This window comes from Trichosurus vulpecula, chromosome 1 (genome assembly GCF_011100635.1).
Source record: "Trichosurus vulpecula isolate mTriVul1 chromosome 1, mTriVul1.pri, whole genome shotgun sequence".
NCBI lineage: Eukaryota > Metazoa > Chordata > Mammalia > Diprotodontia > Phalangeridae > Trichosurus > Trichosurus vulpecula.
The window spans coordinates 534,589,285-534,609,674 of NC_050573.1; the positions used below are offsets into that span (position 1 = coordinate 534,589,285).

General features: G+C 40.3%; 1 protein-coding gene across 1 annotated transcript in view; it reads left to right on the forward strand.

The window, feature by feature from the left end:
- Positions 1-19,862, forward strand: part of PRKAR1B (protein kinase cAMP-dependent type I regulatory subunit beta) — a 258,035-nt gene extending 238,173 nt beyond the window's left edge. Inside the window, exons 10-11 of the mRNA XM_036741354.1 lie at positions 13,766-13,847; positions 14,289-19,862. Coding sequence (XP_036597249.1) covers positions 13,766-13,847; positions 14,289-14,461 — 255 coding nt within the window. The 3' untranslated portion in view covers positions 14,462-19,862. The remainder of the gene's footprint in view (positions 1-13,765; positions 13,848-14,288) is intronic.
- The last annotated feature ends 528 nt before the right edge of the window (positions 19,863-20,390 follow it).

A 20,390-nucleotide genomic window follows, 5' to 3' on the forward strand; every position in this document is an offset into this window, starting at 1 on the left:
GCTGTCCTAATTATTAAATTCCTATGAGGCAGTTCCATTGAATCATTGTAATATTTGTCTGCAGTTCCTGTCATAATGGCAGTCTTCATTACCTCCTCCTTTAGTCTCATGATACAATCTCTAAGTGAATACCAGGGTCTGTGCTCAGTGGGCCACATAGAATCAGTAGCATATCTCTTATTGCATCCCACAGCGGCTAATGCCAACAGAGTAGTCCCGCTATCACCATCTCCTTGCTGATGATGTTCCCTAAAAGCTTGTTGAACTAGAGGATCATGGCTGATACCTATGAATCTCATGCAGTCTGTCCCATCTACTGATATTCCACCGGCCCCTTGATCACTGAGTCTTACCATCCAAGATATCAATGGTTCTCCTATTCTTTGGCTGAATCTACTCAAAATATCTGTGACCTCTTGCGGTGAGAAATCTTCCTGAATTTCCCTTGTAACTGAATCTTCACCTCGGGTTTCTGTCTTCCTCCTTTGTATGGGTCGAGCCCTTGTCTGATCATTTAACCATCTCCTATTCTCTGTGTGAGGCACATCCTGAACCCCAGTAGTGTTTTGTGCCTCAGCCCCTAACATTGTCTCATTCTCTCCCCACTCACTTCCTCTGCCACCATGGCTAGGACGAAGCAGGCAGTCAGGCTCTTTCTGGGCTGGGTTGAAATGCACTCTGGGCTTTTTTGGTCTCCTGTTGCTCTTAGCCACATTAATAGAAAAGTTCTCATTTGAGTCAGTTTGGTCTTCTGCTATCTGAGATTCCCCTTCTTCCTGTGGGGTAGGAGTGCCCCCATGTCTTTCACTTAATCTCAATCTTTCGTATACTAGCCGGTAGGCTGATAACACTATCCAGCTTTGCCTAGATAGTGATGCCCCTGACTGAATCCCAACTTCTCGTAAACACTTTTCCAAATCCCTAGGATCTCCTCTCCGTAGCCTTGGTTCCCAGTTTTCACAGGGTCCAGCTTTTTTAGCCAATTCTTTTGCTAGGGAGGAATAAAATGGATCCTCCCATCCTGGGATATTCATCTCTTCCTCTGAAATTGTTCTGCTTCTAAATAGAGATCTTATACCTAGCGATCCTGTTCGTGACGCCAAATGTATCAGGAGGGCAGAGTTTATAATCTCAAAGAGGATCATAAACATGTCTGAAAGGTTCGGAATCGCCGGATAGAAGAAACTCTCAAAGTAGAAGGCAGAAGAATCAAAACATTTATTTAGGCTCCACAGTAACCAACCCATGAACCAGAAGCCCCATTTTGATATGTTGATCATAATCTTCCAGGCCCAATAAGTACGCCTTGAAAGAGTAACCAGGAGGCTACAGAGAAACATGATTGCGTAAAGCAAAATCATGTTTCCCCCTTTTATGGTAATAAGATTACCCACTGGACTGAAGTCTTTGTTCAGCTTCCTCCCGTAGATCAGCTCTGCTACTGGCAGCTCCTGCCTCAGCTGTGTCTCTGTCTGTAACTGAAGCTGCAACTGAAACTGACGATGTAACGGTCGTAACTGCCTCTGTAACTGCCTCTGTAACGGTCGTTGTAACTGTCGCTGGCTCCAACCGGAAAAGGAAGAGAGAGAGAGAATCTTCAAGCTGTCCTCTCCCCTCTTATAGGGTTTCTGACATCATCAAGCTCCGCCCAAATGACCAGGGCCGATTGGTTCCTGAGTTGGCTCCTCCCCCTAGGGTAGACCAGGTTCTGGAGCTAACACCTCCCCTCAGCCAGCCCCATGACTCCCCACACAGGAAGCCGTCTGCCTCCCGGCATGCTCCCCGGGCCTCCTGCCCCGGAAGAGCAAGCCACAGTGTCCAGAGGCTCAATGAGGCAAGCTGAGCCATTCAAAGAAAACAAAAGCCATTATGGCTACAATAACTTTGTCAGGAGGATTGACTCGGTGATATATTGGAGATGATTTGTACTGTCTTGAGAAAGCTAATGGTTAAATTTTCAGTGGGAACATTTACACCTTCAAAATCAGCAACACTGCAGGTCATAGTTTGATTTATTGTTTTGTTGATTGTCCAGATTTAAGGAGGTAATGCAGAAAATGCTAATAATGCAGATTACACTTGAAAGTGTGTCGTGTACTTTTTTTGGAGAGCTGATTATTAAACATTTACAAATACACCCCTGGAGTGTATGTTTTGCCCCATCTTTTAAAGTTGTCTTATTATATAAGTAACAGTTTCTGTAGTATTTGTTGCTGGTTTTTTATTTACTTTTTTTTTTTACCAGCCCCAAATTCCTCTAGTTTTTTCCTTTATCTTCTTCACTTCCACTAGATTCTAATTCCTTGGCAATCTTAATCATTCCCACACTTCAGCTACCACTTCTGTACAGAGATCACTCCCAGATCCTTATCTTCAGTCCTCACCTGTCTTTCAGGCTTGAGACCTGTATCCCCAGCTATGTAGAAAACATGTCTACCTCATTGTTCTTAACCAGCACTTAAACTGATCCTCCTCCCTAAACTTGCTCATCGTTTTGACTTGACTGTTTCTATCACTAGTTACTTTCTTCATCCTGTCTCCCATTTTTGAAGCCTTGATGGTATTCAACAAATATTTAAGTAAGCACCCACTACATACAAGGAGCAAAGACAAAAAAGGAATGTCCCTGCCTAGGAGCTTATCCTCCACTGAGGGGATATAACATGTCCATGGGTAGAAAAAAATCTTTGGCTACCATCTGGGATAAAATTCTCAAATAAGTCAGATATCTAAGATCTAGAGGGAATTGATATTAAAATTACAGAATTATATATATGTATATATATATGTATGTATATATATTTAAAATGAATTAATGAAAACCTACCTTCTCTCCTTTCTTTTCTTCCCCACATTGAAAAAGAAAGGCAAATAAAATCCTTGTAACAAATTTACATAGTCAAGTCAAACAAATTCTTGCATTGGCCAGAGACTTTTTTTTTTAACATGAACAGTATGGGAATTTGTTTACTTGACTACAAATTTATTACAGGGGTTTTGTTTTTCTTCTTTTAAATTGATTGTGGATAGGAGGGAGAGAAAATAAATGCTTGTTAATTGAAAAACAACTGAAATTTTAAAAAAGTAGGGAATCAACATAAACATATGATAAGATCTAATCTCTAGTAGATAAGTGGGCCAAGGGGGGGAGGGGGCAAAGGAAGGGGGGAGAGGGGGGAGAGAGAGAGAAAAAGAGGGAGGGGGGGTGGAGATAACGAGAACTGATGGAATCAAGAAAGGCTTCAGGGAAGACATGATACCTGAGGTAAACCTGGAAGGAATATAAGAAATGAGGAAGTAGTACAATTGGACATAAAAGATGGCATGTACAAATGCAAGGAGATGATGTTAAATTTGACCATCAGTATCGAGTTTGTTTAAAAGGGAGTCATGTCAAATAAGGAAGGTGCAGTAGGTTGGACACAGATTGCAAAAGACCTGTCACCCCTTGGATGAGATTGAGCATTCTCTTAATTGATCTGAAGGACATACTACCTGTCTGCTCCTCCCAAAGTCTTCTAGTTCTCTTCTCTCCTCTCCTCTACTGACCTCTCCTCTCCCTTCTCCTCCTCTCCCCTTTCCTCACCTCCCCACTTTTTTCCTCCTCTCCCCTCCCCTCCCCTCTTTTCCTCCCTTCCCCTTCCCTCTCTCCTCCCCTCCCATCTCTCCTCCCCTCTCCCTCTCTCCTCTCCTCTTCTTTTCCTCTCCTCTTTTCCTCTTCTCTTCCTCTCCTTTTTCTCTCCTCTCCTCTTCCTCTCTTTCTCTTCTCTATGAATTTCTTTCTGAGGAGGGTTTGAAGGCTGGCCTTAGAGATAAGAAGACCTGAATTTGAGTCCTGCCTCATACGTTTAATACCTGTATGACACTGGGCAAATCACTTAATCCATCTGTGCCTCAGTTTTCTCATCTGTAAAAGGAGGGGCTTGGACATGGCCTCTAAGGTCCCTTCCAGCTCCAGATCTATGGTTCTATGATCCTATGATCACTCCTACTAGATTGCAGTCCTACTAGAATAGACTCTGTGAGGATCCTATGGCAATGGGACTATTTCTTCTAAATCTCCTGTCTTCTCTAGTACCTAGCACTGGGACCTGTACCCAGTAGACAATACATGCTTGTTGTATAAAAGAATGAAATTGGGTTCTGTTTTCACTTATGGTGGTTTTATTTTAATGAGTTTGTATAGGACCCAGTATTATTGTTCATATTTTGAGTATTGCTCCTAACACATTTTTCCTCTTACTAAGAGTACAGCAGGTCATTTGACATTTCAAAGATGTATACTTCCAATTTTTTTTTTGTAGAGATCTTATCCCTATTTTATAACTGGAGGCAGTAGGAAAATAGGATTCACTTAGCAGAAATTTACTACACAGCAAAATTTTGCATGTATATTCTAGTCTATAAAGTCAATCAACAAGCATTTATTAAGCATCTATTGTATTCGAGGCACTGTGATAGTCATTGAGGATACAGATACAAAATGGAAACAGTCTCTGCCTTCAAGAAACTTATATTCTATCAGGATAGAGAGCATGTATACATATATTTATAGAAAATACAGACAAAGGAAATAAAGAATTTCAGCAAGGCGGATGTGATCAGGAAAGACTTCAGGTAGAAAATCGTGCTTGAGATGAGCTTTGAAGGGAACCAGGGATTCTCAGAGGTGGAGGTGAGGAGGAAGTTCATTCCAGGCATGGGGGAAAGCCAATGTAAAGGCATGGTTTTGGGAGATTGACTGGCCATCTATAAGGACCAGTAAGATAGTCAGTTTCAGCTGTTCATAAAAGAATTCTTGTAGGACTAATAGTAATATTTTCTTATCATAAAGGACCTCCTAGGTGATCCTTGATTGATTTTTCCTTGATGTCTAATGATCTAGAAATATTTTGTGAGGGGTTGGTCTGCTGGCACCCCATGAATTTCTCATGAAATATGCCACACTTGAGATGAGGATTAAAATTATGGCGTGTGTATTTAAACCTAGAGTTTGGCCGTCAGAGGTAGTTGACTTAATTGTAGCTCTGGTCTAACTCAGTGGCAGGAAGAATTTACAACACTTAACCCGAGAATGGAAAAAGATGGATCTGGAATAAGTATCAATCACTTCTGCCAAACTTAGTGTTTATTGTGAAACTCAGACATTTCTGTCCTGGGAACTCTGTACTATCGGCTGCTTCAGGATTAACTGCACTAACAGAGTCAAAGAAATTGTTGGTCTTTTTTTTTTTCCCCCTAATGGGAACCGATATTCAGATCCACCAGTTCTCTGAAAACAGGATGGAACATAAAGTCAGATATCACCATGAGGCTAAATTCCAAGATTACTGAATGACCTCCTTGATGTTGAAAAATGGTACCCTGCTTGTGCTGATCTGTCACCAAACTTGGATCTCTTTTGGTGCTTGAAAGCCCTGACGCTTTGTTTTCCATCTTATGAGGAGCAGGTTGTCAAAAATTGGAATTAGGGGAAAAAGAAGGCAGCCTTTTTGCAGGACTAGTTTCCTGTCCTTGTATAGTAGGTTAAATGATGGTTATAAAGTCTTCGGGATGGCCTTTCATTTTCATTGAGATCTGGCTCAAATTTAGAGTGAAATAATAAAGTTATTTGCAAGCTGAGTCTGATAGGGAACTTTAAGAATGGATAATATGTCATACCTGAAAATGAGTTTGTGAAATAGTGCTCTCCCCACTTCATGCTCTGTAGAGGTGGGGGACTCTGGTTATATAATGTTACATATACCATTGGTCCTGATGATGTGCCAATTAATTTTGTTGAATGGTTTCCCCCCCTCTTTCTTTTTTTATGCTGTGTCACAAGGAAAGGTTCTCTGGTTGGGATCAGGGATATAGTGGGTGATGGCAAAGTAATGATGGTGAAGTAAAAAACAAAAAAAGCAATATTTTTAAAAATGAGTTATGGAACAAAGAAACAGTACACAATGACTACAACACATATGTTAAAAACAACAAAAAACCAAACTTGAACAGTCTGACTATAATAATCAATCCTGAAAGGGGGAGAAAATGGGCCTCCCTCTTTTCTTTCAAAAGTGGGAGACTATAGGTGTAGAACACTGCATATGTTGTCAGTCTTGGTTGATGTGTCTGTTAGTTTTCCTGAACTGCTTTTTCCTTCCTTTTTCTTTTCAATTCTTCATTAAAAGGGTTGGTTCACTGGATAAAAGAAGGAAGAAATAGATTCAGAAAAGAATGTGTTGTGAAAACAAAAGATATGAATAAAAATTTGTAGAAAGAAAGAGTGGTAGGCTAGCGAATAGGTATATGCAGAGTGCACATGTTATCCAAGTTCATTCAGTGGAAAGCACTGTGAATATACAGATGGAGTAGGTGGCTTACCTTTATAGTATGATTTTGCAGGTACAGGAAATCTCCTACCCTGCACCTAAAAGGTCTCAGGTGGAGTGGCCTCAATGATCTATATCTGTGCTGTATTCTCTCTCTCTCTCTCTCTCTCTCTCTATATATATATATATATATATATATATATGTATATATATATATAAATGTATATAAATAATTTGAATGAAATCATAGAATTCATGCTTGTCAAATTTTCAGATGACATGAAACTGGGAGACATAGTTAACACACTGGATTAGTTTGGATAAAACAGGATCTCGATAGAATGCTTATCTAAAGTGAATAAAATAAATTTGAATAGGGATAAAAGTAAAGTTCTATTGTTGGGTTCAAAGAATCAACCTCACAAGTACAGGATGGGGGAGCTATGACTAGAGAGTGGCTCCTGTCAGAGTGAACAATGTGTTATGGTAGCCCCAAAGATCATTCTATCCTAGGCTTCCCTAAAAGAGGCAGAGTGCCCAGAATGAGGGAGATAATAGTCCCATTATAATCAACTCAGGCTAGATCATATCTAGGGCATTGTGTTCTCTTCTGGACACCACATTTTAGAAGGATATAGTGCAACTAGAGAATATCTGAAAGACAGTGACCAGGGTGGTGAGACAGACACCAGGGTGGGGAGATCATACTATGTAAAAATGGATCAGAGGAACTGGAGATGTTTAATTTGGAGAATAAAAATTTTATGGGAATTGGGATAGCCCTCTATAAGCATTTGAAGGGTTGTCTTATGGTAAAGGGATTGTAGTTGGCCCCAAAGAAGCAGAAAGAATTTTGGGGCGATGCAGAGAAAGCAGACTTGGTTAGACTTGGTGTAAGGAAGGACTTCCTAAGAATTAGATGTGTCCAAAAATGGAATGGGCCGCCTCAGGAGGCAGGGGTGTCCCGCTTCCTGCCCACTGGAAATCTTCAAGTAGAGGCTGGGTGACTACTGATGGGAGATGATGTAGTAGGGATTCTTTATCAGATACAGTTTGGACTAGGTGATCTCGGAGGTCCCCTCCTAACACTGAGATTCTGTGACCTTATCCAATAAACTCTGGTGCCCCCCTGTTATTGTTAGAATAAAATTATAACCTGGCCTCTTGCTACCTTTCCAGTCTTCTTGCACCTCATTCCCCTCTGTGTCCCAGTGACACAGTTCTCCTTGCCATATGTCTCACAGAACCCCCGTCTCCCAACTGGCAGCCATTTTATTATCATGCCTGGGATTCTCCCTCCTCATCTCCTGGCTTCCTTGGGTTCCTTCAAGTCTCAGCCAAAGTCCTACTTTCCACAAGAAGACTTTCCCAGTCCTCCTTAATCTCATTGCTGTTCCTCTGAGATTTCCCCCAATTTATTTGCTATATACCTGGTTGGCGCATAGTTGTTTGCGTGTGGTCACCCCATGAGACTGTGGAGGATTGTTATATTTCCTGGTGCTGCTATGCGCAGATTTTAATACCAGCTCATCTGCTGTGTAACTTTGTACAAGCCCCTTTCCCTCCCTGATCCTCAGTTTCCTCATCTGTAAAAGGAAGGTGTTGAACCAAAATAATCATAGGATCATGGATTTGGAAGTGGAAGGGACCTTAGAGGTAATCTATTTCAGTCCCCCCATTTTTACAGATGTGAAAACTGAGGCCTCAAGAAATTAAGTAACTTGTCCAAGGTCACCCAGATAGTAAAGGTCAGAGCCAGGATTTTAACCCAGGTCCTCTGACTCCAAATTCACACCCCTTCAGCTTTCTCTTCTACCTCCAAGGAACAGTTTGTGGTTGTAATTAACATGTTCAGCTTCCTATTTAGACAGTCCCACCAAGGTCTTAGGCAAGCACAATATTCCCTGGAGATAAGATAGATTCCACATGAAGCTACTAGGAGAGGCTGTGCCCAACTATCAGTCAAGTTAGCTTTATAAACATGACCAAGTGCAGATAAACAGTGGGGACATGGGGATTGAGAAAATGCCACCGTTTACCAATAACTTGCAGATTCCTCAGCTGGTTGGCAACAGATGGGTCTTCTGACTTATGTATGCTTTGGACTGTTTAGAGGTTAGGATTATAAATTAACCTCAGGAATAGCCTAGCGTTTCACAAGTCTGAGTCTTGGGTGAGTGAGCCAAATATACCTTGAGAGTAAAGTGCTCAGCAAATAGCTCTTAAAGGGTGCCTGGTGTCATTTAGAAGCCCTCTTTTAGGAGAGTTTAACAAATGGTTGTCTAATTCCCTGAAAGGGTTAAGGCACTGCACTGAAATCTAGATACCATATTAACATGATGAAGTTTGATCACTGAATTACAGAATTTGAGAGTTGAAAGGGATATCAACAGCCATCTAATCCAATCCAATATGATTCTCCATGATAGCGTGCTGGAAAAGTGCAGCCTCTGTTTGAAGATGTCCGAGGAAAGGACCTTCCACCTCAAGAGGAAGCCCATTCCCCTTTTGGACAGCTGTAATTATTAGGGAAGGGGCTGCTAGATGCACTGGCTCATAGGTGGTGCCATAGTGCACGGGGTGCCAGGCCTGGAGTCAGGAAGGCTCATCCAGCCTGGGACACTTACTAGCTGTGTGACCCTGGGCAAGTCACTTCACCTTGTTTGCCTCTGTTTCCTCATCTGTAAAATGAAGTGGAGAGGGAAATGGCGAACCACTGTGGAATCTTTGCCAAGAAACCCCCAAAGACTCAGACATGACTGAAATAAATAAGAACAAATTTTTAGGGAGCTTTTCCTGACAGCGAGCCTAAGTTGGCCTCTTTATAACTTCCAAATATTTCTTCTTGTTCTCTGGGGGCCAAACTGAACGAGGCTATTCCTTCCTCCTCATGACAAGTCCTTCCCATGCTTGAAGACAGCTCTCATGCCCCTCATGGGTCTCCTCTTCTGCAGTCTAAGGATGACAAGTTCCTTCAGCACATCGACATGTAAGATGGATTCAAATCTCATAACTCTTAGAAGTCCTTCTCCAAGATATTCTTAAACCATACTGCCCAGAAGTGACCAAAGCACTCCAGATGACATCTGACAAAGCTACTCCTGACACTGATACTGAACCATTAAAAACTACTCTTGAGTCTAGCTAGCCGTTCACCTGAATCCATCTAATTGTATTCCTCTCTTATCTATCCATAATATCTCCATCTTCTCCACAAAAATGGTATAAGGGACTTTAAACGTTACTGAAACATAGGCAACATTACCCCCAGCACCCCTTCATCTCTTAGGTCAGTGATCATGTCAAAAAAAAAAGCACATGAAATTCGCCTAGCATGACCTGTTTTATTTTTTTTTTAAATAAGTCTGCGTTGCTATCTTTTGTTTTTTTACATTGTAGTTTTCTGCAGTATCTCTCTCTCATCTTCTCCAAAAGCCATCTCATATAACAAATAATATTTTTGAAAGCAAAAAGAAAAATGAAGAGGAAAAAAATGAGTGCAAGTAACCAGTAAGGTGAAAAAGCCCCAAAACTGTGTAATGTGTGATGCCTGTGTACCTCCTGCTTCCACGAAGGGGTGGTTTGGTATTGTACTCTCACTCATATCGCTTCTTTCAAGCCAGCATTCACTTGTAAGAGTTTTTTGCATGTATGTGTCTATGTGTGTGAATGTTCTTTCTACTTACATTGTTGGTATGACCTGTTCTGGTTCTTTGTAATCACTGCTACCCTTTCTAGGTGTTTGCCAACCATCACTTGATTTTAGTTATCTGTTTCAGAATTTTCCCAGAAATCAAAATAAAGCTCACTGGCTGATAGTTTGAAGACTCTCTTCTCTTCCCTTTTTCTTTCTTTTTTTTTTAAATTGGGACTTTTACTTTCCTCTAACTTCATGGTACTTCCCCTATTTTCCACGATCTTTCAAATATTACTCACAATAATTCAGAAATCACTTACCTGTCAGTTCTTTCATTACCTGAGAATGTAGTCATCTGGGCCGGGTGTCTTGGATTCTCCAAGAGAAGCTAGTACTCTCTATCTCTTTATAGTCACAGTCATAGTCAATAAACATTTATGAACTGTATACTGTGTGCCAGTCACCATGCTAAGCTCCTTATTTATCTTGAATATCAGCTCGCTATTAGTAATTTTTGCCATGCCATCTCTTGTACAAGAGTTGTTCTCCTTGGCAGAGCAAACAAGAGAAAATAGAATTGAGTAGCTCTGCCTTCTTTCTATTGTCCATTATCACCATTCCATAGACTTCAAGCACAAATCCTATTCCTTCTTTGATCCTCCTTTTTCTCCAATATAGCTTCAAAAAAAATAGAAACAATCCCTTTGTTGCTCTTACCTACCCTTGCCATCCTCAGCTTACCCTACGCTTTAGCATTTCTGACTCTGACAACTTCCTCCTGGGTCCCCTCTATTTGTATAGGGGCCTGGAGTCTTTGCCCTGGGAAATCCAAGTATCTCTGTGCCCTTCTCAACCTGGAATATCCCTCTGTAAGATCTGCCTCCTTCTCCCATTAGTGAGTTCCATCTGAGGACTCTAGTTTGTGGAGGAGCCCAAGCTTGCCTTCATTCCCCTCCTGGACCTGTTTCTGGCTTCTTGACTTCAAACCATACCCAAAACTGGATATTTTCATTTGCCACTCTTGTCGGTTTTCAGCTTCCTTTTGTGTGTTGTCTTACCCACAATGGAATGTAAGCTCCTTGAGGAAAGGGATTATTTTTTGCTTGTATATGTATCCCAAGTGCTTAGCATCTAGCAAACTCTTAATAAATGTTTGTTTCTTTCCTTTCCATAGGATCATGTTATGCCCTGATGTTCATCCTCTGTTCTTGCTCTTCTTCTATCGTTTTAAATTTATGTTGATTGGTGAGCTCCCTCTACATCCACATGGATATCTTCAGAAAAGTCTTTCTTTCCCCATTGGAATCACTTCCTTTTGTGTCTTCACAGTTTCATTCTTGAGCATCTCCCATTCCTTCTTAGCTGACTTCCTGTGTAGCATTTTAATCCATGAGATCCTAACTGTCTTTCATCTGAACCCTTTTAAATCTGTTTCTCCAAACTTAGGCTCCTCTATCAAAAACCCTATGAGTGAGGGAACACTTTCTCTTGGAGTTCACATTTTTTGCCCTTTTTTTTATCCCCAGTGCTTAGTGCAGTTTCTGGCACATAGTAGGTACTAATTGTTTATTTGATTTATTGATTGATTTCCATCCCATTTCTCCTTTTTTTGTGAGAATCAGGTCCAGAATAAAATTTTGTTTTCTTGGTTCCTCCATCTTTTGAAGAATGAAATTCATTGCTAAGGCAGAGCAAAGTTATTAGCTGCTGCTCTGCTTTTGGCAGAGATTTCCAGCAAGCCTGTGGATTATTGATAATTTAAATCCTCTATCACTACTTATAGACTATAAGCTCCTTAAGAACAGGGACTGGTGGGGCAGCTAGGTGGTGCAGTGAGTAGAGTAGGGGTCCTGGAGTCAAGAGGACCTGAGTTCAAGTCCGGCCTCAGACAGTTGACACATGTACTAGCTGTATGACCTTGGGCAAGTCACTTAACCCCAATTGCCCTGCCAAAAGGCAAAAAGAAAAAAAAAAACCCAAAACAGGGACTGGTTTGCCATTTTCCACATCCCCAGCATTTACCACAGTGACTGGAAAAAGAATAGGTACTTAATGAATGCTAGTTTCCTGACTGACTATATCATTCTAAGTTTTTGTGCTTGCCTAGTTTGTGATCTGTTTCCTAAAATTCTCTTCTATTTTCTCTTTCTGTCAGGTGCCATGTAGCATACTCCAATGACAAAGTAATTTCTGTTTATCTCTCCATTGACCTTTGCCCGATACATCCCCATCATGTTCACTCCTCTCTCCATACTTACATTCCCCTCCTCACCTTAATATACAGTAGTGCCTTCCCTTAACTCATCATGTTTCTTTTGAATAAGGCATACCTGTCAAGGATTTCATCCCACCATGTCTCAGTGATCCCCATGAAGTCAAATTTTATCTCCATACTCTTAGGATCCCCAGTTCCTCTTGTTTGTTTCCTAGATGTTGGGCATTTGTGTATAGACGTTTGAGGCCACTGGTTTTACTACTGATTCCTTCCTTGGATTTTATTTTCCATGAACTTCTGGGTATTTCAACTGTGCTCTTCTTTGTTCTTTGTGGCATATTTTCCTTCCTACTTTGATAGCTGTAGAGGAATTGGGTTACATTTTAGTGTGCCCCACAAGTGCCCCCACTTGTTATTTTTTTTTTAATTTGGAATGATCCAAGTTGACTCTTTTGGCAATCCAAATACTCCAGTCTATTGCCCCTTCTTCCTTTCATGGGGCACATGCAGAACTGAGCAGAGAAGGAGATTTATCCTGTCATAACCAGGTGGCCGGTTTTTTTGTCCCTATTTCTGTAGATTCATAAGGCACTATATTTTCTATGACATTGTATTGGGTTCTAATCCTGGCCCTGCCAGCAATAGCTGGATGACCTTGGGCAAATTGCTTCCCCCTCTGAGCCTCAGTTTCCTCATCTGTAAAAGAAAAATTTGGACTAGATGACTAAGGTGCCTTCCAACTTGTAAGTGTATAAATCTTTACCAGAAGTACTGGACGGTGAACCTAGAGGAGTTGCATCTGGCCACGCATATTATTTCAGGGCTGGTGTTAATAAGTTTGGCGCCATTTTAGAGACGGGCCAGAGAGCAATAAAAATATCTTGATCAGCTCTATTTTCTGGGTTGCATGGGTCTAAAGGTTGTCCTTTTAATGTGTAATGTATTTTGTGGTGGCTTTATAAGGCATTTCTTAATTGTTATTCTGCCATGTCAATTCAGCCCACGGTCTTAGTGTTAATAATTTAACAGTAAAAATATCTCCCCTACTCCCCCCGCCCCTTTTCAGGGGATCATGGTGGGGACAAGTCAGATCAGCCAGTTGATGATATGTCTCTGAAAACATGCTACTGCTACTGTATACTGGGAGGACCTAGAGGGTACTGAAAGGTTTCCCAGTCCTTGAGAGTAGTACAAGGTCAGCTGGTAGAAAGGGCTGTTTTAATGACAAGAGATACATACTTCCCTTTAGAAGGAAAGAAATCATTTTTTTCTGAAAAATTTCCAAGTTGCTGCACAAGTCTGAGGGCCCTGGCAAATGTGTTACTTTGTAAGTTTCCAGTTGCAATACACTGTTCATGTGTTCCCAGAAACAAAAATGGAAGCCTGATGACTAGAGAAACAGCAGCATATGGAAAGCCACATCCAACCAGTTGGATCATGCCACTGAATAGCTTCCATTTTTCCCAACCTTAACTGCCTCTGAAGAGGAAGGAGAATCTAGCATTAAGTGGTTCACTGGGGCTCCATGCTTAAATAGAGTAAAAAAGGGAAACATTTAGCTTATTTTGGTTTTTTCCTCTTTTGTCTCTTACCATTTCCTAGGGCACAGCTTCTGTTCTTCAGCGCAGGTCTGATAATGAGGAGTACGTGGAGGTTGGAAGACTCGGGCCATCAGATTACTTTGGTGAGACCACCAAGTTCTGTTTCAAACACAAATGCTTGGCAATTTGTGATTTCTTTCTTGATTTAAAGGCATTTCCCCATCCCACCTTCTAAATGTGCCTGCTTCATTTTTTATCAATACACAGCGTCCTTAAAGCATGATGAATATCTTCAGAGTACTTCTAAGTGACTTCATCATGCAAAGCCCTTATAAAAATATGCATGCTTTGTGCCCAGCAGATACCTATTCTTCAATCTCCTTTCTGCCCACAAAATATACATACATACATACATACCCATACATACATGTATATGTGTGTACATGCATGCATACACACACAGACACAGACACACACACAGACACACACAGACACACACACACACACATATAAACCTTTTGTGGCTTGCTTTTGAAAGAAGAGAAATTCACATTCCATGACCTTCTTTTTCGTCCTCTTTGCAGGAGAAATAGCACTGCTGCTCAACCGGCCTCGGGCAGCCACTGTGGTGGCCCGTGGACCACTGAAGTGTGTGAAACTTGATCGTCCTCGTTTTGAACGAGTACTTGGTCCCTGCTCCGAAATCCTGAAGAGGAACATTCAGAGATACAACAGCTTCATCTCCCTTACCGTTTAAGGGAGTGCTTCCTTCTTCCTAACCCCCTCCAATATCTGCCTGCCTTTAAATGTTAATCTTGTGACTCGCAGGTTTGACCTGGGCCATTTCATAGCTTTACCAAGTCATGTAGTTTTTGGTGACTCTTTATGTTTCTGTCTGATGCACTGGAGAGAACTGACCATGTTTAACATCAGGGAAGACAACGAATTTGGATGACATTCACTTTTTGGCACCTTGGATGAATTCTAAGATTTGTGGCTCACATATCTGAGAATAAAATACTCACCTTGTGCATTTTGTTTGTTTTAAGTACAACTCCCCCCGCCCATTTTTTCCTTTTATAGATATATTTTATCCCATTCAGTCCTTACAGTAATCCCATGAGGTAGGGAATTCATATATTATTATCCCATTTTACAGGCAAGAAAACAGAAGATCAGCGAGAGTATTGTCCAAGGTAGCACACCTAGGAAATGGCAGCTTTCACTGATAATCCATTGCTTTTCCTGCTCTACCAGACTGCCAAAGAAAGAACAGTCTTTTAGCAAAGAGGTATTGCTCCAACCTGGAAATGAGAGAGAGTGCTCCTAGGTTTTTTACTTGGGAAGCAGTGAAAAAGGCAATAGCATTCCAGAACTGGCCAGTGTTGAACCCTAGGCTATTTTGTTTGTTATTTAAACAGGCAATCCACTTTCTAACTCTGGTTTGCAAATGAGGGCTTGAAAGGGTGGGTTTGTTGTTTTGTGGACAGCACCTAGGAATGGTGTCTGAGTTGGGTGGGCCTCCTTAACATTAAAAGGGGGGAGAAAGACTGTTAATAATAGATGCTTTAGCTTTTCTATTTTTAACTCCACCAGGAGTTGACCACCTTGGTGAGTAGAATCTTTGAATTCTGTTATCATGCTATTCTTCAGATGGCATTATAATCTATAGGTGGGAAGGCTTTGTCCTTCTTTCCAGGAATTTACCATCTAGTTTGGACAAACTGTTACAAATTAAAGAATAAAACATGAGATTTCCCCCTTTCCTTGACCCCCATTTCTACTTGGCTTAGGTCCCAAGAACTCAGCTCCTTAGTCAGGGGATCACCTGGGAGCTACATCCCCAGCCATCTAGTCTCAACTCCATGAAGTCAATAAGCATTTTTTAAAATTTATTTTAAGTTTTCAACATTCACTTTTATAAGATTTTGAATTTTAAATTTTCTCCCCTTCTCTCCTCCCCATGACGGTCTTGCCTTCTGCCCTGTCTCCTATCTACCATCCTCCCTTTTATTTCCCCTTTCCCCTCCTGCTTACTATAGGGTAAGTTAGATTTCTGTACCTAACTGATTATGTGATTCCCTCTTTGAGCCAAATCTGATGAGAGTAAGATTGATACAATGCTCACCTCCCTTCCTTTTTTCCTTCTGCTGTAATAAATTTTTGCTCCTCTCCATGTGATGTAACTTACCCTTTTCTGTCTCCTTCTTTCCTCTTCTCCCAGTACAATACTTTTTTTTTACTCCTTAATTATCATCACATCAAAATCAACTTATACGCACACTCTCTGTCTATGTATACCCCCTCTAAATGTCATAATAATGATACAGTTCTCAAGAGTTACAAGTATCATCTTCCCATGCAGGGATATAAACTGTTTAACCTTATTGAATGACTTTTTTCTTTCCTGTTTACCTTTTTATGCTTCTCTTGAGTCTTGTATTTGAAGATTGCATTTTCTGTTGAGCTCTGGTCTTTTCATCAGGAAGGTTTGGAAGTCCCTTATTTCACTGAATGTCTGTCTTCTTCCCTGAAAGATTTTGCTCAGTTTTGCTGGGTAGTTGATCCTTAGTCGTAATCCAAGCTCCTTTGCCTTCCAGATTATCATATTCCAAGCCCTACCATCCTTTAATAAAACTGCTGCAAGGTCCTGCATAATCCTGACTGTGGTTCCACGATATTTGAATTGTTTCTTTCTGGCTGCTTGCAGTATTTTCTCCTTGGCTTGATAATTCTAGAATTTGGCTACAATATTCTTGGGGTTTTCATTTTGGGATCTCTTTTAGGAGGTGATAAGTGGATTCCTTCAATGATATTCTACCCTCTGGTTCTAGGACCTCAGGGCAGTTTTCCTTGACAATTTCTTGAAAGATGCTGTCCAGGCTCTTTTTTTGATCATGGTTTTCAGGTAGATCAATAATTCTTAAATTATCTCTCCTGGATCTATTTTCGAGGTCAGTTGTTTTTCCAATGAGGTATTTTATATTTTCTTGTATTTTTTCATTCTTTCCATTTTGTTTGACTAGTTCTTGATGTCTCATAGAGTCATTAGCTTCCACAGGCCCAATTCTAATTTTTAAGGAACTGTTTTCTTCAGTTAACTTTTGTACCTCTCTTTTCATTGGTCTGATTCTACTTTTTAAGGAGTTGTTTTCTTCAGTCAATTTTTGTCCTTCCTTTTCCAAGCATTGACTCTGTCTTGCATACCTCTCATTTCTTTTCCCAATTTTTCTTCTACCTCTCTTATTTGACTTTTAAAATCCTTCTTGAGCTCTTCCAAGAAGGCTTTTTGGGCTTGAGACTAGTTCATATTCCCCTTTGAGGTTTTGGATATACGTATACTGACAATATAGCCCTCTTCTGAGTTTGTGTTTTGATCTTCCCTGTCACCATAATAATTCTCCATGGTCAATGTTTGTCTTTGCTTCTTGCTCATCTTGTTTGCCTATTTCCTGGCTTTTAAAGTTGAGCACCCTCCTGGGGCGCTGTCCCAAGCTTTTTGAGCTGGGGACCAGGGGCCTGGTCACTGGCTTTAATAAGCATTTTAAAAGTGCTTACCATATGTTGGGCACTGTGCTAAGCACTGGGGATACGAAGAAAGGAAAAAAAAAAAAGCTGTCCCTGTCATCAAAGAACTCATGTTCTAATGGGAGAGTTAACTTTAATGTCCACCTAAACCCTCTTCACTAGCTCTTCATAGCATGGAGGTGATTCCCTGGGCTCACAAAAGCTCATAACAGCAGAGGTCAAAACTCTCGTAATCAAACCAAGTTGGAAAGTATAGACCCCCAAAAGGACTCTCTATCTGTCATCTAAGAATCAGCCTGGCCAAGTTCATAGAGGTTCATCACCAAAGGACTGGGAACCAAGTGATGATTTTTTTTTTTTGTCCATACAAGGAGCTATAATCTATGTTGATTAAATGGAATACCCATATCAATGGATTATTATTGCTTAGTTTTAGTAATGGAGACCTCTATAGAATCAGTAATTTTTTAAATGGCTGAGGTGAGAAGAGGAGTAGCAAATGGAAATGGGGAGGTACATGTGTGTGGCTAGAGCCAAAAGGGTGGCCCGGGTGTTTCTTAGCCCTGAAGAGAGAGAAATTGGAGACCAGCAGCTCAAAACTACAGAAATCTGGTCTTTCTTTCCTTGATGTAACCTCCCTGCCCTCCTTTTATAGGTGACAGTATATCTTTAGAACATTTAACTTCCCTAAATGAAATCTTCATATATTTAATTAAATAATTGGATTTTCCTAGCCTGACTTGGAAAACCAAGTCTCTTGGATGCAGAGAATCCTAGAGTTGGGAAAGATTTCAGAGGTCATCTAGTCTGACTTCCTTCCTAATGAACAAATCCCTTTTTAGTGCACAAGAGAACAATTAATTTGCCATCTCATTGGATTGGGGGTCAATTAAAATATTCTATGACTAGACCATGTCCATTTGATTGGAAAGATAAGTGCTTCTAAGCCAAATAACCATGATGTTTAGAGTCTTGACTAAGACTCAAACATCTAGAATCTTCAGCAAAAGAGCATTCTAGTACCATTCTTCTGGAAACACCTAAGATCTGTGATTATGGGAAACAAAATTCAATTAGGAATCCGTGGCCAAAGACATCATTTGTTGAAAATGTGTGATTAGCATCAGTGGAGGGAGCTTTCCCAACAGAAGCTTCCTCCACCGATGAAATCACAGGACTCGCCCCTTCACTACAGAAAAACAAACAAACAAAATAACCCCTTCCTTTGAGAGTGATAAGTATTTCCCTTTTCTTTTCTCCAAGGCTTCATCTTTACAGTCATAAATTTTGAAACCCAATAAAACTACTGTATATATGAATTTCCAAATTGATTTAATTGATTTTTTTCAACAAATTGGTCCAACAGAGTAGATGTTGCATTAATATATAGACACCATTGTGAAATACTCCTGGGGGACTTTTCAAAATGACATCTGGGTGACATGAAAATACAAATGCAATAATTCAATTAACCTAATTACATTCATGAATGAATAACTGAGAACTTTCTTTTCATTGACCAAAGTGAAAAAAAAAATCTCACTTAAGTTCTGCTTACATGAGACAACCCTCCAAAAAAAAAATAAAAACCGGAAATTTTGAATCTACTTTTTAATATTCTTAAGCATGATCTTAGTCATCTCACTCAAGGTGTTCAAATGATTTCAGCATGTATATGTCTGTGGTCTAATAAGCTATGTTGATTGATAATGATGTTCACAATACTGCATGCACGATTAAATCTGAACAGCTGGAGATATTCTCTCTAACTTGCAATTTGAAGGCAGAAACTTAACATAGACAAAAACCCTGCATATAAATGTTATGTATAGATTCATTTGCTTCATTGTGGTTGTGGTGCTCTCACTTATTCAGGTTTTGGTGGATGGATTGCAATTCAAAATTGGCATAATTCAGATTAGTATTCAAATAGCCCAATCATTCTCCCCATTGCATTTTGATGACTGTTGGCTTGAAGATGATATTCATACATATTTGGTGCAGAAAACATTTGCAGAATGAAAATGCCTAATCCTAAATATTCATCTCTGCCAATTTAATGCAAAAAAACATCCTTTATCATAAATTCCTTCTAAAGAGGAAAAAACTACATTTAAAACTCTTGTTGGATGGGGAAAAATTTGTAAAAGTGCCATATGCCACAGGCCATTCTTTGATCTATATAACATTTTGTTACCTTTTCAAAACAGTTGTGATACTTATTTGATTGGTGGCGAGAAAGAGTTAAGATACAGATAATTTAAACACAATCAGCATCTCCCTCTGAGCAAAAATAATGGTGCTTAGTTTAATTATCTTAACCTTTTCAGAAATATTTGGTACTGTGGCCAGCTCTGACTCTGGGTCCAGAGCTTGGATTTCTCCTCCCAGAATCTCCTTTCCTTGAATCAAGTTGAGAGTCTCATAACTGGGTTATCCCAGTCATCCCTAGGTCACCTAGTACTAACTAATACAGATGTGAAATGTTGCATATGCTTGTCAGAAGTGTTCACTGTGTTGGTCGATTTTGCTTAAGTGTTTTTCTTTGTTATAATAAGGAGGATTCTATGGAGGGGGCAGAGATATATGCCAAGAAATGACTGTGATGTGAAAAATCAAAGCATCAATAAAACTAAAAAAAAAATACCCAAAGGTCCAATCTCATCCTTTCTCATTATATAAAACTATCTCAGTCTTAGTTACAAAAGTTCTTTAAAACAACATCACATACTAAAGTGACATCCATTACTCAGTGCTGGAAAGTGCTTTGGAAGCTAACTGGAAGCACCTCTGAGGTTCAAGGCACTGTTAGGCATTGGTGATATGAGATAAAATGAAACAATCCTTGCCCTCAAGGAACTTCCATTCCATTGGAGGGAATAGGATATCTAAACAGGGATGAAAAATGCAAGATATGCACTGATATAAGGCAAAGAAGACAGAGGAGACAACATTTTCAGATGATTCAGGAAGAGCTGCCTGGAGGAGGGGAACGTTGAAGATAAGAATTCTGACTGGGAGCTTGTGGAGTGTTGTATTCCAGGCACTGGGGGTGACCTGTGCAAAGGCATGGGTGGAAGCCGTACATCTTTGCCAATAAATTTGGAAGGGCTCCCTCTGCAACATGAGAATGGGCAGCACTGAAAGTTAAACATGTT